The sequence below is a fragment of the Condylura cristata genome, unplaced genomic scaffold, assembly GCF_000260355.1.
Source record: "Condylura cristata isolate star-nosed mole 26May11 unplaced genomic scaffold, ConCri1.0 scaffold00001, whole genome shotgun sequence".
NCBI classification, from domain to species: domain Eukaryota; kingdom Metazoa; phylum Chordata; class Mammalia; order Eulipotyphla; family Talpidae; genus Condylura; species Condylura cristata.
In genome coordinates this window covers 33415447-33433353 of record NW_004567102.1, presented here as the reverse complement: position 1 = coordinate 33433353, position 17907 = coordinate 33415447, and the positions used below count along the sequence as shown (strand labels likewise).

General features: G+C 42.0%; 1 protein-coding gene across 2 annotated transcripts; it reads left to right on the top strand.

Annotated features, from left to right (window-relative positions):
• The first annotated feature begins 1629 nt into the window (after nucleotides 1-1629).
• FAM46A (family with sequence similarity 46, member A) lies at nucleotides 1630-5513 on the top strand. Of its 2 annotated transcripts, none has more exons than XM_004673647.2 (3): nucleotides 1630-1915; nucleotides 2153-2714; nucleotides 3777-5513. In XM_004673647.2, exons 2-3 carry the CDS (start codon nucleotides 2190-2192, stop codon nucleotides 4551-4553), a joined length of 1302 nt encoding a protein of 433 aa, XP_004673704.1. In that variant the 5' UTR covers nucleotides 1630-1915; nucleotides 2153-2189; the 3' UTR covers nucleotides 4554-5513. The 2 variants fall into 2 exon arrangements, with proteins under 2 accessions (XP_004673704.1, XP_004673703.1); XM_004673646.1 differs by having other exon boundaries at nucleotides 1677-1970; nucleotides 3777-4600.
• Nucleotides 5514-17907: the final 12394 nt, after the last annotated feature.

The following is a 17907-nucleotide window of genomic DNA, read 5'->3' as shown; positions in this document are numbered from 1 at the left end:
TGAGCTTGGTGCCTGGCACTATGTAGGAAGTCATAAAAAAATACACTTAGTGCCTGGATAAAATGGATGCCTTAATGCCAGGACAGCTGGGGGTGGGGGGGGTGTGCTGGGGTGCGTGCATCTGGAGAATTGCGTGCTTGTCCTGGGGTGCCTTCCCGACCCCTCCCCTCAGCGCTGGACACGCCGCAGACACCCAGCCCCTCCCCCTCCCTGCAGGTCCGGTCAGTTTCTGTGCTCCGGGACGCAGCCCCGTAGGGCACCGGCAGGGGGCGGCGTCGTCACACAGCCAGACACTCCGCGGGATACGGCTGACCCCCCCCCCCACTCCCCCCTCCTCACCCCCGTCCGCTCCCACCCCCAGTCCCAGGCACGCAGCTGAGAGACTAGGCCCTAGTAACTGGGCTCCCCCAATTCGGAGGAGACGACTGTCCTCCCAGGATCGGGGGTCACGGCTGCGCAGGGCCACGGGAGATAGTATTTAGCTTCTTCCCCAGCGCGCTCCTCGGCTTCCGTCTCAGCTTCGCGCAGTCTCTGCAGCGAAGCAAAGTTACTTTAGTTTGGAAAGACTCCGGGAGTAGCAGGAATCGAAAGCCAGAGGATGGCGGGGGCTGGCGGGCGGGGGCTTCCTAGCAAAGACTGGCGCGAGCGCGCTGGACAGTCGGTCACCTTGACGTTTCGTTAGCTCCGCAAAAACGACGGAGGCTGAGGGGAAGACACTCTTAGCTTATAAACTAACAATTGTACGTTTCGTGGGAAACTATATTCACACAACGTTTGTATTCACTGAGCAACGCAAACCTTAGCGCGCTGGGGCTTTTACGCTTCGCCTCCTGGAAGTTCCCTGAGAGCCGGCGCCGCGACTCTTGAAGTCGCACAGTGGCCACGCGCTCCCCACGCCGCTCCGGTGCCGCCCAGGCCCGGGCTGTTGGGTGCTCGCCCCCGGGGCCTCGGGACTAGCCGGCCGGAGCGTCCCCTCCGTGACGCGCACAGGCGGCCGACGCGCTCCCGCCGTCCCGAGCTGCCCGTGCGCGGGGCCGAAAGCCCCGCCCCCGCGCTCCCTCGGGCTCGCCTCGAGCTCTCGGCGTTTCCCGAGGTCTGGAAACGGAAACTCATTGCTCAGCGAACCCTGTCCCCCGCACGCGGAGACCGATTTGCGTGAGCAAACGGTCTCGCCAGTTCTCAACAAGCCCGGGCTATTCATGAAGTGCGCGGTGTAAGGAGGTAGCGAATACCCTCCGGAGCGCCATCATGGAGCTCTCAAGACTCGCTGTAGTGGGCGAGAATTGGACGTTTGGGAAGTTTCTATAGTTGCGTGAATTTTGTCGTGACCCGGCTTTGAGGGCCGAGTATAACTCGTGAGGCATTTTGCGTCCTTGCTGAGAAAGAGCCGTGGGCGGAGGGGCACACACGCAAAAGATATCTGGCATAAATAAACGCGCGTGTGTACCCGGGCGCGCGCGTGTACACATACGCCCCCAGTGTGGCGCTAAGGGGAGCGCTCGACGCGCCGCACACACGGCTCGCGCAACTCGGCCCCGCTCGGTCAGCGGCAAGGGGCGGCGCCCTATGCAGATGAGAGGGTGTGGCGAGCGCGCCGCTCCAGGGCCCCGGAAGCGCCGAGAAGCCCAGTATAAAAAAAGTACTGAAGACAAACCCCCGCACAACTGCGAAAGCTCCAGAGACCGGAGCGTGTGCGGCGGCGGCGGCAACGGGAGCCGCCACCTCCGGGACCACCGCAGCGACAGGGGCTGCGGCGCGGGCGGGGCCGAGGGGCGGGAGTGGCCTGAGCGGGCGGCCGGGTCTGGGAAGGAGTAAATCGCAGACAGTTGCCGGGAGCGCACTCGCAGCTCCCGAAAGTATTGCCGCCTCGCGGTTCCTCGCTCGCTGCGCTCCTAGAAGGGGCGGCCGCCTCCAGGTGACACAGACGGGACTCCCGCTTGCGCTTTCCAGATGCATCAGAGATACTTTTGGTGCGGGGCTGCTCTGCGGGGCGCGGCGCGCGCGGCTGGGACCTTGAAGGTCTGGGGAGGGCAAGTCTCTGAGGAGATGCGGGCGCCGGGCGGCGAGCGGGGAGCGGGCGCGCTCTTTCCCCGTAGGGGCACTGCGCGGTGCCACGCGTCCTCACCGCGCGCCTTCCTCCTTTTTCTTCCAGGACTGACCAGGGCCAAGTGGCATTCGGCGGGCACTTCATGGCGGAAGGCGAGGGGTACTTTGCCATGGCCGAGGAGGAGCTGGCCGTTGGCGCCTACATCCCCCTGGGCGGCGACCTGAACGGCGGCGACCTCGGCGACAGTGGCGGCGACCTCGGCGGGCTCTGCTTGGACTATTGCGACAGCCCCACGGCGCACTGCAACGTGCTCAACTGGGAGCAAGTGCAGCGGCTGGATGGCATCCTGAGCGAGACCATCCCGATCCACGGGCGCGGGAACTTCCCCACGCTCGAGCTGCAGCCCAGCCTGATCGTGAAGGTGGTGCGGCGGCGCCTGGCCGACAAGCGCATCGGCGTCCGCGACGTGCGCCTCAACGGCTCGGCCGCCAGCCACGTCCTGCACCAGGACAGCGGCCTGGGCTACAAGGACCTGGACCTCATCTTCTGCGCGGACCTGCGCGGGGAAGAGGAGTTTCAGACTGTGAAGGACGTCGTGCTCGACTGCCTGTTGGACTTCTTACCCGAAGGGGTGAACAAGGAGAAGATCACGCCGCTCACGCTCAAGGTAAAGCCGCCGCGGGCGGGCCGGGGGCGGCGGCGGGCGTCGGAGGGCGCGCGCCAGGGGCCGGGCGGCAGCGGACGCGCTTGCTCGCTTGCTCGCATGCCGCTTTCCGAGGAGTGAACTAACGCGCGTGGCCGGGGTCGTTTCCGTTTGCTTGGTGCTTCGGCGCCGCCTCAACTCGTGCCCGCGGCCGCCTCTTCCTTCTCTTCTCCTCTTCCTTCTCCGTCTTCAGCTCTTGGCTTTCCTTGCTTGAGTGTTGTCCACAGTCGGTTCTGGGAGAACAAAGTGATGTCAGTTGGTGTTTTGAATCATGTCATGAGCTAGTCTGTGGGAGAGAAGCAGCCCGGAGCGGAGTCGCTGGGTTTATTATTGTATCGGAAAATGTGAATAGCGGCCTGGCTGCGTTCAGCTGACTCCTTGTGTATGTGGAGGCTTCTGGGGTGGTTTCCTGTGTTGAGTGAGGATCAGGATTTGAAACTACACGCTCCCCCCCGCCCCCCCCGTTCAAAGTCAATTTATATGATTACTTAAAATTGTCTGAGGAGTCAGTCTCTCACAATGACCCGGTTTAATTCAGGTTTGATTGTCAACTGTGGAGTGTCCCTGTAGGGACGTCCAGGACACCAGTCACAGTGGTTGCCTCAGGGGGAGGGGAAGTGGGTGTCCAGGGATAAGGCAGAGCAACTTGTTGCAGCAGCGTGCCCTTCTGTCTTTTGAGCCTTGTGTGGATAGTGTGTGAATATTGTACCTTTTCAAAAAGTAAGATCGTTTTGCAAAAAAGTATCATGCTAAATATCAGACACGGCAAAGAAACCTCTTAGTACTCTGCTACGTCGGCCAAAAGCCTCAAACTATTACTTCCAGTCTCTTCCCCAGACGGTAAACCTACTCGTTAAATGTATTTTTTTTGTTGTTTGTTTGTTTGCTTTCAGAAGACTAGGTAATGTTTTGCTGAAACTTGACAAAAGGGAAGGAGCAGAATAATTCTCAGCTGTGACGAGGATGTACTTATTTACTATTTTTTCTAGGTTTTCTCATCTTCTTGTTTTATCTTTTAAATTGTAGGAAGCTTATGTGCAGAAAATGGTTAAAGTGTGCAATGACTCCGACCGATGGAGTCTAATATCTCTGTCAAACAACAGTGGCAAAAATGTGGAACTGAAATTTGTGGATTCCCTCCGGAGGCAATTTGAATTTAGTGTAGATTCTTTTCAAATCAAATTAGACTCTCTTCTTCTATTTTACGAATGTTCAGAGAATCCAATGACTGAGACATTTCACCCCACGATAATTGGTGAGAGCGTCTATGGCGATTTCCATGAAGCCTTTGATCACCTTTGTAACAAGATCATTGCCACCAGGAACCCAGAGGAAATCAGAGGGGGAGGCCTTCTTAAGTACTGCAACCTCTTAGTGAGGGGCTTTAGGCCTGCCTCTGATGAGATTAAGACCCTTCAGAGGTACATGTGTTCCAGATTTTTCATCGACTTCTCAGACATTGGAGAGCAGCAGAGAAAACTGGAATCCTATTTGCAGAACCACTTCGTGGGATTGGAAGACCGCAAGTATGACTATCTCATGACCCTTCATGGAGTGGTGAATGAGAGTACAGTGTGCCTGATGGGACATGAAAGAAGACAGACTTTAAACCTTATCACAATGCTGGCTATCCGCGTGCTTGCTGACCAAAATGTCATCCCTAATGTGGCTAATGTCACTTGCTATTACCAGCCGGCCCCTTATGTAGCAGATGCCAACTTTAGCAATTACTATATTGCACAGGTCCAGCCAGTATTCACATGCCAGCAACAGACATATTCTACTTGGCTACCCTGCAATTAAGAATCACTTTAAATGACCTGTGGGGAGGCCATTTCAGACAAGATAGGTAATTTTAAAAAGAAGAAGAAATGGCTGAGTTGATCCAGCCTTGATTAGGGATGTGTTTTGTGCAATGGTAACCTGCTCCTGGTTTTAAGCTTGGCAAAGCTTGTGGACCTTTGCATAGGTATGGGAGCATGACCTCAAAATGATCCCACCTCCAAAACCCTCCCATCTACAATGATTCTCCTATCTGATTGGCTTCTGTCTTGAAACAAAAGAGACCTGGTTTTAGAAGTAACCAGGTTCTCCAAAAATATGGAGGGAAAATTGCTTGATGACAATATGGGCTTGCAGTACCTGCTCCCATAGCTTTGCCGTAAGAAAAAAAAAGAAAGTTGAGAGTTTCTTATAATCTGGAATTCACGAAAGGGAAAATACAGGGAAAAAAGATCTCTTATTAATTTGGGAGTACATGGTGACAATACTGGAAGAAGGGAAACTCCAACATTGCGGTCTAAGACTTGTAGCAAGTGCTTTCCGTGAAACTATCCTAGTGTGTTAACAGAAATGTCGTGCTCTGAAAGAACAGTAGTAAGTTGGTGCAGTTCTCATAACAAATAGCAGAACTTATGATGACACAGTCCAGTATTTCCAGCTGCGTGCATAGCTCACATTTTTAAAATGTGAAAATGCAAACAAAAACAGCTGTAGCAAAGAAAGTATGCTCAAGGACCAAAGATTTAGCAGATAAAAATACCCAAGTAGAAGAGATAGAGTAGAATATATAAAGAGTTACTATATTTGTTACACACCAATATACATCAAAAGTGCCTGTTGCCTTCTGAAAATTTCAAGTGGAAAATTTTAGGATTTAGTGATTTTATTTTATCAGGGACTCAAAAAGAAAATATAACAACACATAAGCTTGTGAATGGTGGAGGAAATGCCCTATTTTTTCTCAACAAACACCTGTATAAAGTTAACATTCTTGGTGTGATGTTATTGTAGGTACGTGTGTATATTTTGTGTGTATGTATACATATTTTTGATATGTATATATACATACATGACAATGACTATGGTCTAGAATAATGTAGCAAATAGAAAATGTTTAAATACTATGTACTTTTATGTTTTCAAAAAGATGACATGAGACATGGGCATATTGCAGTGATGAGTTAAAACCATATCTAAAAAAGTTAAAATAAATGAAAGAGGAAAACAAGTAATATATTTGATAGAAAGACCAGAGATTATACATTTTTAGTGAGTATTTCTCCTTTTTTTTGTGTGTGTGTGAGCCATAGAATTCCACTGATAGGAGACTATTTGGTAGAGCCCTCTTTTTATATTAAACTGCCATTTTGACAGTTTGAACCCTTTTATTTTTTGTAATAACTTGCATGCCTCCATGGTGTATAATCCAGTGGATCTTGGATCAGTGAGAGTCTGTTTAAATCCCTGACTGCTAAAACAAGTTTCTGGTGATCTGAACACTACTTGTTAATATTTAAATGAATTTTTAAATGAATGCATTCTGCATTCCAGGACCACTAGAATTTAGTAAATGTGAAATAACCCTTTTTAAAGAGTATTTGCACAATTGCTTAAAATTTATATATGAGATATATATTATATATAAAATTTTATAAATTCATGCCAATATAAAACATCTTTGATCTGGTTATCACACTGCATTTAAATATTTAGTACTGTACTTTAAATTCATTCACTTTGCATTGAATCAAATCCAACTTTATTTTTTCTTTCTCAAAAGACCAGTTATATATATCTTGTGAAATGAGCTGGCATTACCATTTTAGCTAATGACAGCCAACCCTAAAACCATCTATCTCCAACACCTTAATTTCTTTGGACACCAATCTCTGAAAATGCATGTTAAAAACAATACCAACATATAAAAAAACCCTTCCCTTTGTATTGTGAAACAACCACATAATCCCTACCCACTATAGTAGAAGACTGCTTACTATGATAATTCCTCTAGAGAACCAAGCAGATTTTTTGTCATCAGTGAAAGAGGGATTGGGGAAGAAAATAGCATCATTCCATTGGCAGTGTAATTTGTTTTTTATCAAGGCATCCCTGAGATGCTCAGTGCTAGGTTAATCCATCCGAATTTACCTTTTGTGCATCTGTCTTTGAAGTCTTAACAGAAACTTGATGGGTTTGCTGTAGCAGCTTCCCTGTGAATTCTGCCTGAGCTGTAACAGCTACTGCACTGCCACTCACTGTTTCCTAGGAAAAGAACTCATCCTTCTCCCATGTTGGCTTGGTCTCCCTCTCTCAAGCCCTGGGTTTGAAAATTGTGAATTCCTTGGAAATAAGTCCATTTGCAGATTAGGCTTAATACTTAACTGTCAAAAACCAGAGCTCAACCTGCTCACCTAGAAGTTTTCTGAAAGAAAACTAATGGAGACTGGGGACCTAGGAGCAACTGGTAGTGTTTTCTTCCTTCTCATCCTTACTGTTGACAAATGAGTCATCCACTATTTAAAAAAGTATCTGGAGGTCTCTCTGGCTCTGCAACAACCTGCTGTTGATTTATTACACAGATTTTTGTTTGGTGGGACCTTATTTGAAGATATATTTTTCACTTCTTTCCTCAAATATTTATCTTCTTTTTTACTTACTCAAGGGTTAATAGTATAGTTGTAAGAGCCAACTCCTGGCATTCAGATAGAACAGGATGTACTCAAGACAACTTTCAGCATTTACTTTAAGGATTAGATAATTTATTTTTCCTTTGTATGTACTATAGTCTTGTGCATATGTAGTTGAACAAACAGTGGAATATATGTATTTTTTGTGGATGTGTTGCCTAACATTTGAATGTCTGGTGAGAGAGAGCCGTGTGTATAGGTCAGAGAAAAGAAAAGCTCTCAACTCCTGATTAGTGCCTGTGATTTACTTGCTTTTTTTGTTTATCTGGCCTACTGTGCTGTTACTTTAAAACAGGAAGTTTTCTCTTATGGTGACTCTTGTCAACTGTGTAGTCAGGCATGTCAGAGAACACTTAACCTGTGACAATGTCCTTTAAAAAAGTTTAATTTACTTCATTTACTTATAGTTGCCTCAGTAATTCCTACGTCAAGATGGACTTTTCCTTTCCAGAAATGGAATCAAGTATCTGCTCATTTTGGTATTGGGTGGACTATTAAAATGTAACTAAAAACAAAAACCAAAAAAAATGCAAGGATGGAAGAATATTTGTAAGCCAAGCGAAGGAGGTAATCAAAAGTAAACATACTGTGTCTGTCACTCCCTTCTATTTGCTCTTCCTTGGTTGCTTTGCTGTGCATAAAGTTGTTTTCAATGCAGTACTTGTCAAATAAATATTGTGAACTGTTTTGTAAATGAAATGTATTATGTTGAAAGCTGTCAGCAATTCAAAATAAGCTTTTTTTTTTTTTTTTGGTTATCTGAAGAAGTGTATTAAATGAAGCCAAAAAGCAAAAAAAAAAAAAAAAAAAAAATTTCATATATAGCACCTATTTGAATATAATCTTTCTTTAAGATTTCTTATAGCATAGCTTTTTCAGTGCTGAGAAAGAATCTTTATGTAAAACTTTGTTGTAACAATGGCTAACATATAAGGTGAAAGTACAAAGTTGGAAGATGTCAAGGTAACTTGACGAGACTTGCTGCAAAGCCTTACAGAATGGAGGAGGCTCCGCCCACTGGCTGTCTCTCTCTCCAACCTCTCTACAACCATTGCCTGCTCTGAGATGTCCTATTGCAGCAAGCTGCACCGTGGGTCACTCTTTTGGAATATTTTGACTTCAGACTGTCACAGGCAGAAAAGGAGTTGATGGAGAATGTACTCTTAAAAACTGACATGTTTGCATCAGTGCTAGAGGGAACAGATTGTGAATTTTGTTTACAGCATCCAATATTTGGATTTTTTTTTTTTTTGTAAATAAAAAGAAGTTATTTTTTTCTATTGATTTGTGTCTGTTGTCTTCAGTGCCTGTATCTTCTGATTCTCAACCTGTGTCCATGAGAAAAGACAAGAGAGTCCTTGGAGACTAGACTTAAGCAATTTTTCAATTGGAGTACAATATATTAAAATATCCAGCTCTCAGGCAGCCCATCTCTGTCTCACTTAGCTTCAAAAGAATGTAGCTAATGAGTGCCAAACATTTTTACCTAGTATAAACTTAGCATTGTTAAGTGAACCAAAAGTCAGAGCTATGTTATCAGTAGAGATGCATGACTTTGAACTACAGGGCTCCTGTATCCATAAGTGCACCTTGGTTTTTATGAGTAGCCCATGTGCTGCATTCACTGATCAGTGGTTATCTATATTATCTGTTTAAGGCTCTAAGTGTTATTCAAAATGTTTACATTTTATTGGTGGTGGGGATGTGGGTGGGGATGGATAAGTGGAGAGCAGGAATCAAAAGGTAAAGTGGAAGGAAAACAGTTACAGGGCCTAATATGTACTTTGTGTGTATGCTGTTTGCATAGTAATTACCTCTTTTGACTATATTTAAACGTGGGCTCACCTGTTCAGGCGGCATACACTTTCTTTCTTTGTATAACAATTTTGGAAACTTTCTCAACACTAGTAGCATCAGAATTTGGTCAGCCCTGGCTGTTATAGTGCATATTCATGGTTTTTAAAACCATTTAAATTCCTGTTGTGTAGAATGCATACTTGACACTGCATCTATGAAAGAGCTCTTCCTGGTATTCCCTCACATATGAATCATAAAAATACAAGGTGATTATTTGTTTTGATAGTGGTATTTGTGTTTTGTTCTTTACTGCTACATCTTCATGCTTCTACAACTAGTCCCTCACATGTTTGTCACATAATTCATTTTAAACAAGGGTTGACTAAGGACAGTATATATTAAGTTCTTCCTAGGCTTAGATACACCCTATTATTTCTAGTTGAATTACCAGTCTGTACCTAGTTAAGTCTAAAGAGAGGTAACCCATCTTTTCTTTTCTTAGGAACTTCATTTCCTAAAGATTTAGTTCCTTTAAGAAAAAGAAAAACAAGTACAACACCCATAAAACAAGGAAATTAAAATGAGTCTTCAAATGTAAAGTAGAATAAAAACCATTAAAATCATAAAACTTTCAAAAATTTAAACTTCAGTTTTCTTCCCAGAAACAAAATTGAAATAAACTGTATGAATGTCCTTTAGTCTTATATAAAATACAATTAAGAAATGTAGGTGATGTAAAGCTATTTTACAGTTTGTTTTCCAATGCCATCGTTCAAAAAAAAATGTACCCAGGTCTCCTTGGACAAATGGAAAAAAAAAAGGACTGCTTCAGAGGAATACCTGGAACATCTTGTTCCAGGAAGTAAGGATGTGTTTTAAAAAAAGAAAAAGAATAAAAACCTTAAGGATTGGGGGGAGAGGGTTGGGTGAGGTAGGTAGCTTATTAAAAGGACAAGTAGCCAACTGAAAGTGCTCCGATGGTCAAAGTTAGAACAACTTGAATAACTAAGTAAATAGTATTGGGTTATAACCCAAAGTATAAAAGATCCATTAGTTCACACATTAAATTAGATTCTGATTGGATGACTATCTACATGGGGACAAAGGCAAATCTGTGCAGAATTCTAAATAATCTATGCAGATGCTGCCCCCTTAAGGAGGTGGAACTTAGCACACTTCTTAAGTGTGGGTTGAGACTTTCTTCCAAACTGTGCAAAAAAAGGTGGGGAGTTGGGCCCTCCCTGGTGGCGCAGTGGGTTAAAGCACAGCACTGAGAAGCTTAAGCCACTTTCGCATGAGTTCGATTCCTGCCTGCCCCGGAGGAGATCCACATGGCGAGGCAGACCTCTCCTGACCTGCCCGCTGCTCCCCTCAGCAGTGTACCTCGTCGATCTGCCTGTTCTGCTCCCTGCTCTGTCTCTGGTGAATCCTCTCACCCTCCGCATCTCTGGCCTGTACCTCAATTCTATATGAATGAATAAATAAATCTTTAAAAAAAAAAAGTGGGGAGAGTATCTGTACAAGTGGAGAGATCTGACACTGTCTAAACTAGATGAACATGATCAACATCAGCAGTGATAAATCATGATAGCCTGCACCCTGTTAGGATGTGATGAAAATGGCACCTTAACATCTGTGATCTTGCCCTAAACCTGTAACACCTGTGTGATCATGAGGAAAATATCAGATAAATCTATAGTGAGGAGCATGTAAAATATCAGACTAATACTGAAATCATCAAAACTAGAAAAATCTCAAAACTACTACAGCCAAGAAGAGCCTACAGAGACTAAACAACTAAATGTAATGTGGTATCCTGGATGGGATTCTTGGACAGAAAAGGGCATTAGGTAAAAGGTAAAATCTAAGGAAATCTGAATAAGGTATTGAAATAATGATGTTTCAGTATCAGTTCATTGGTTATGAAAAATGTGCCTTACTGAGACAGACATTTTTAATGGGGAAAGTAGGCATATGCGGGAATTTTGTCTGTGTATCTAAACTTATCCATGAATAAAACATTTATTAAAAAAATGAATAATAGCTTTATTTTTTTTTAAGTCCTACGTACTGAAAATGTTAGCATATAAAGGAGTGAAAACAAGATGTTTCATTCCAAAGTTTTAGAAAAACTTTACCTGTAAGTTTTAAGGAAAAGGAGGGTGGTTGAAGAGAACCAGCTTCTGTAGGCAATATTTGTCTTCACAATAGCAGAATAAATTAATTTTGTTTTAGCATGTATTTTTCCCTTAGAGTTTTAAGGAAAGGGAATATTAATTGTAAACTAATATGTATATATTTATAATCATGAAGTTCTAAAATGAGTAGGGTTAGTTAAATTTTTACAATTCAAATATATAGAAAACCTTGCAAGTTATTTAGCAATCCTTTATAAGAAAGTAAATAATAAGGATTTTTAAAAAGATTTATTTATTTATTTGTGTATACAGAACTGGGGTACAGAGGTGCAGGGGTGGTGACAGGATACACCAGAGACAGAGTGGGGAGCAGAACAGGCCAACTGAGCGCTGAGGGGAGCAGCCGGTGGGTCAGGAGAGGTCTGCCTCGCCATGTGGTCACCTCTGGGGCAGGTGGGGATTGAACTCATGCGGAAGTGGCTTTAGCTTCTCAGTGCTGTGCTTTAACCCGCTGCACCACCAGGGAGGGCCTGGGTTTTTTTTTTTTTTTTTTTTTAACCCTAGAGATGTCTAATATTTAGTGGCGTATTGAAATAAATTCCACAATTTATCTGCTCACTTTTCTCTTTCAGCATATCAGGTTTTCCTAAAGTGAAGGATCACCTGTTCTCATATTTACTTTCTTAACTTTAGCTCGCGTTTGAAATTAAGAAAAATGTAACTTTAAAAAGTAAATAACCGTTCATAATTTTTAAGGCACTAGTTCCAGTTTAGTAAGTTGTAAAATTGGGACAAAGCCCGTGCTTTCTTACTTAGGGACACAGAACTGCAGGAATTTATGAGTATGGGGCTAAGTTATTTCTAACCTCAATAATGGAAAGTTCCCTTCAGGATCCCCTTCAGAAACTGTTGATTTTCCAGCACAGTGTGTACTTATCAGTAATGCCAAGATTTTGTGGCATCGTCTGGCCATGTCATTAGAAAACGGCTGAAGCCCTTTTATTTTTTTCCTCTTTTAGCAAAATTCAACATAACAACACTAGACATTATGGATAATACCATTTATGCAGTAATCCCAGATTACATATGCTCTGGAATTTCTTCCTTATATCTCTTCAAGAAAGGTCAAGAAGATCATGGATCTTCACTTTAATAAGCAGTAATTAAAACCTGCTAAAATATCTGCATTTAAGAACTCAATTATCAGAGAAAAAAAATAAATTCAATCAAGTTCAAGACATAAATACTGAATTAGAATTGCCAAATAAAAGCATAGAATGCCTGCTTAAATTTGGATTTCAGATAAGTGGTACTTTTTTAAGTATTCCATTGTATTTTATAAGTATGTATTTTAGACATGTTTATACTAAAATCTACATTTATCTGAAATTTAAATTTGACTGGGACACCTACATGTTATCAGACAACTCTATATAATCTTATAGGGTCAAAAAATCAGGCTAAAAATGTTTCCTATTGAATTTTTATTCAAGAAGACTTTATATAACTTTTTAGTATTTAACTTTAGGTATCATTAAACATTGCATGCACATTGAGTACCCAAGCAGCAAACTCTGAAGCATGGCTCATTCATTACATATTCGCTGAATGCTTTTTATGTGCTTAGCCTTGTGCTAGATTGAGACGGACCCAAGAGAAGTGAAAAAGTCCTGGTCCATTACCCCTTAGGTTAGGTTCCACTTACAGTAGAACTTATTTGCTGAAAATTAATTTTTCAATTACCCAGTGATTAATTACTCATGAGGTTTAGCTCTGCATGAGACACAATAGAATTCTGTAGACTAATGGAGAGTCTAGATGAGGGTAATAGCCCTTGAAATGTGCCTTCTTGGGAGCTTTCAGAGGCTCCCCACAGGTAGCCCCTGGATAGATAAGCATTGTCCATTTGCTTGTTTTGCAGTATAGGGTAAGGGTAGGTGTTCTGTAGTTTCTACTGAGACAAGCGAAAATTCTTCCCAATCTTCTGGACATTTGCATTCTCTTTTCAAAAATCTCTGCAAAAATCTTTGGAACTTAACTAGAATGCACCTTGAAAGTTTATTGCTCTATAATCCTGTTTGCTGCAGCACATTAAAATTCCCTTGAATATTTCTTATGTAACCACTTCTGGTTAGCTGTCATCTTGAAGTTATTACAGTTTAGTCTTTGCTGCTCTTTACAGAGCTGCGAAAGTCCCTTTCTCAAATGCTTCAAATATACTATGTACTCCAGACCTTAACCCCTCTCCCAAATTTATGTAAAGCCAGTCGTGTTGTGAGTGTAGGTATTTATTTAGTCAGAGTAGATATCTTATTTAAAAAGCATTTTAGCTATCACAGATAATGTGTTGAGGTACTTGTTAAATTTTAGTGCATGAATAAATCCATTTTGGTTTTAGATGAGAGGCGAAGCATAATAGATCATTAGAAAAATGTTAAAGAAAATGTAAAAAGAGTGGAGAATAACCAGGAATGCTTAAAAAAAAGAGGAATTCAGAAATTGCCTACTCTCCTATGAAAGAGCAGGGGGAGAACCTTGGGGAGAAACTCCAGTCTTGAAGCAAATTAGGAACAATAGAAGAAATGATTTCAGTGAAGATATTTGCAAGTGGAGTATTCAGACCTCTTTTTGGTTCTAGAGCTTGAACAATTGATAGCTGTGGACTTGTGATATGAGCATTTATGTGCATGGTATTCAGTGACAAGTAACAGGAAGCACATCTTATAGGATCCACAGGTCTGTTTGTTTTGTTCCAAACCTAACTAGCAGCCTGGAAAACTGACAATGGCAGTTTTCCCGGGCAGTGATTTCAGTCTCTTTCATTACCTGCTACATCTCCCAGAACTGGAGAATTCCTGAGTGAAATTTTCAGGATGATGAGCACAAAGATCGAGGTCTGTCTCATATTTTAAGTAAAGGTAGTGGACCATTAGGCAGGAAATGTACCCTGATATTTGAAGAAAGCAAATGTATCAGGGCAATATGTTCATCAGTCATTTCTAAAAAATAATAACCAATCTGCATTTCCATTGGCACCACTAGCCTGTCAAAACTCAAAGAACAGTCTTGCCCTGGGGTGTTGTACTTCTTGTGACCATTTATTGTTGATATTTCAGGAGATCCCCCATTTCAGATGCTATCTTGTTATCATATCCTGTGCCTGATGTGTGTTTTGCCTGTAGTCTTAATAAGCTGTAATTTTAGGGGTTTAATAATTACTGAATAAGCAAAATACTGGTACAATAAGAATATGGACTTCAAAAAGTCATTTAAACATTAGTTTCCAGTTTATTATTATAAGTTATACATATTTAAACCAATATGATTTCTTTGACTCTGGTCCTAAGGCCCAGCCCACTTATTTTTTTAAGTTAAAAAAAAAAAAAAAAGTATGAATGGAAGAACTGGAGTGTAGGCCAGAGGTGTGGGGGCTGGGAGGGGAGTGAGAGGGTTTACCACATACAGAATGGGTAGTAGACAAAGACAGATTTACTGAAATACACTGCTGAAAAGTGCAGCAGGTGATACAGAAGAGGTCTGCTATGCCATATGTTAGTTATTACTGGTTGGGGATCAAACTCAGGCCATGGTAGTGTTGATAGCCTAAGACTCAGCCTACTCTAGTCCTGGTCCCATCCCTCTTAACCCTTGCTGAGTATCATGAAAAGGCAGGTTGAGAAGGAGAATGATGAAGAATAGTGAAGCAGTGTGATACATCTCATTAAAAAGTATTGAGAGTTTTATATAAAGTTGCCATTATAAAGATGGTACAGTTGGTTCTTCTGAATAAGCTTAAGATTTCCAGAACCATTTGAAGGCATCTATAAAGGAGAAGTATATAAAGTGATAACTTCTCATTTCCAAAATGAATGACTATTGATGTTACTTTTACCAGCTATGTGAGTGTCAGAATTCTAACTCCATGAGAAGTGTTCTCCCTCTCCCACGCTTGTGATCCTTTTCGACCACCTAGAGGGAGAATCAAACATTCCTTGAATTTTTACTTTAGAACTGGAAGCTTAGTATTTTTTTTATATGCCTCATCTTCTTTAACTGCACAATTGCAGTTGGTAGAATCCCCCCCCCCCCACTTTACTGAGTAGGAATTGAGGTAAGAGGGATTAAGTTATAGGAAATTAGAAGAGTAAGGGCTCTAAGGCAGGAAAGTGTTGAACTTCTTGTTCTTTGTTTTATTCATTTAACTTTCCCAAACTTTCAACCTCTTGTCCTTAGCTATAGATTGTTAGAGCTGCTCTTTCAATTCTTTTTTTCTTTTCTTTTTTTTAAAGTTTTATTTATTGGCCCTCCCTGGTGGCAGCAGCGGATTAAAGCACTGCACTAAGAAGCTTAAACCACTTCCGCACGAGTTCGATCCCCACCTGCCCTGGAGGAGATCCACATGGCATGGCAGACCTCTCCTGGCCCACCCGCTGCTCCCCTCAGCAGTGTACTTCGCCGATCTGCCTGTTCTGCTCCCCACTCTGTCTCTGGTGAATCCTCTCACCCTCTGCATCTCTGGCCTGTATCCCAGTTCTGTATGAATAAATAAATAAATCTTAAAAAATATATATTTATTTATTTATGTATACTGAACTGGGGTAGAGGCCAGAGGTGCAGGGGTGGTGAGAGGATTTACCAGAGACAGAATGGGGAGCAGAACAGACAGACAGACAAAGTACACTGCTTTGGGGAGCAGCGGGGAAGGACAGGAAAGGTCTGCTGCTCTATGTGGATCACCTCAGGGGTGGGGATTGAACTCTCACTGAAGTGGCTGGGTTAGCTTGTAGTGCTGAGTCCTAACCTGTTGTGCCACCAGGGAGGGCCCTCAATCCTCTATAATAAAGAGTAGGAAAAGGAATATTTGGTGACGGCCTAGCTGACATAGTATAAGTCCTGTGAAAAAGATCAGTTACATATGTGAATAGCTCCCATAGACCATATAATATATATGTAGATCATGTTCAACTTGATAAAATAATTATATTTTCCATTTAATCATCACAATAATCCTGAAATCTAGGTTTTAAAAAAAAGTGTGTTTACCTTATTTTTAAGGTAAGAAAATGAGACCTACAGAGACTGGGCATATATGTAAAATATAAAAGCCTTTAGAATTCATTCAGTGATTACACAGAGTCTATTTCTGCTTGAGATATACAAGATAAATTGGTCTCCAGGTCCTTCTACAACACTTTCTTCTCAACCATCTATGGAAAAAGCAGGTGCACGATAACAACACAGCAAGTAAAAGGTTCAGGAAGAGCATCAGAGCTTTTCTTATGGGATGATATCAAGTAAATTGCCTATTGTGAAGGGATTATCTTTTGAAAAATAAGCATGATTTAAATTTTCAGTTGGCAGTCAAAATTCAGTAAACTACTTCAGTGCTGGTAAAGCTGTTTTCTGTATGTCCTATTACAGAGAATGGGCCACTTAATCTTTAAAAAGTGATCAATTAGCCTGACTTACGTCATTTCTTACTGACAACGCATGCTACCAGCTGGCTGCTTTTGAATCTTTTTTTTTTTTGTTGTTAATTTTGAAGAAAATGTCTGAAAGGAAAGGTAAAGAGGGTAATGAGACATGCTAACCTCTTACAAAATTCTGAATAAATCTCTGTAACACCTAAAATGTTCATTAGTTTGCTTGTGCTGTAGGCTTATCACACCTGCTTAGTTAGGCTATCCCAAAAGAGTTTATTTGCACTTCTTCTAGTTTGTGACTTCTGCTTAATGATGTCATAAGCCATTTTCAATAATATAACGTGATTCTTTCTCATTTGGTAGATGGTTTCAGATCACCGGGGCAAGGTCAGATCAGTGGACCATTTGTTCTTTACTAATGCTAATTAGTGTACTTCTAAAATGGGTCTTAATAAAACACATGCATGACCAAATCCTAGTCATATCTATTTTTACTTAACCAATCACAAGTAAGGTAAGAGTATTTTAAATTTTTACCAAGTATTTCTGAAGCACATTTCTGAGGAGAACCCCTGCTTTATAGAGTCTGATAGTGCTAAAACTGTGTCACTTATCTCACGCCCTCTGGAAAGCAGAGCTTGAGGCAGAGATTATGACCTTACTGTTTTATTTGTCAGATACAACAGGATGTTGAGGTAAGGAACTGGTTTAATTCATTTCAACATATGTCACCATGTTGGTCACTGCACACAAAATGCCACAAAGCAATAGAACAGGTGATTCTGTAGGTTTGCTCAGTCACTAGATAATTTTTTTAGAAAAATTTTGCAAAGCACTGTATCTACACAAGAGAGGGGAAGGGAGGAGAAATTTTCATTGTCTCCCTTTTCCCATTGGTCAAACATCATTTCTTGGGGAAATTCTACATTTCAAGTTGCCTCATCTGTCCCCTAAGTTACTGTATAGGAGAAGAGGTCTTATATCTGGCAGAGTGGGGTACCTTTGACAACAGGGATACTGACTAGATAAAAGAGGAGGAAGGCTGTGAATTTTTGTGTTCTGCAATGCAGTTTTGTTACTGGAGGTGAGGAGGGGAATCATTGAGAGGTCATTTTAGCATTTCAAGAAGATAGAATTGAATTTAAGAAAGCAATGGAAGATTGATAAAGGAGAGGAGAAAGTATTGAGAAAAAACAGTTAGGGTTGAATATTGTCGGTAGGTAATTTACATCTTTTCCAGTCTTTCTGTATTCTCTTCTGTATTTCAAGAATTGGAAGGTAAGAACTTCATTTACTAGATTCCTTTGCAGCTCTAGTTACAACTTAGCTC

Bases quoted from the DNA above. Each gene is read 5' to 3' on its own strand.
- FAM46A (XM_004673646.1), top strand. From the start codon at position 1,951: ATGCATCAGAGATACTTTTG. The intron at 1,971-2,152 runs GTGCGGGGCTGC...TTTTTCTTCCAG, and splicing joins ATGCATCAGAGATACTTTTG to GACTGACCAGGGCCAAGTGG. The intron at 2,715-3,776 runs GTAAAGCCGCCG...TTTAAATTGTAG, and splicing joins TCACGCCGCTCACGCTCAAG to GAAGCTTATGTGCAGAAAAT.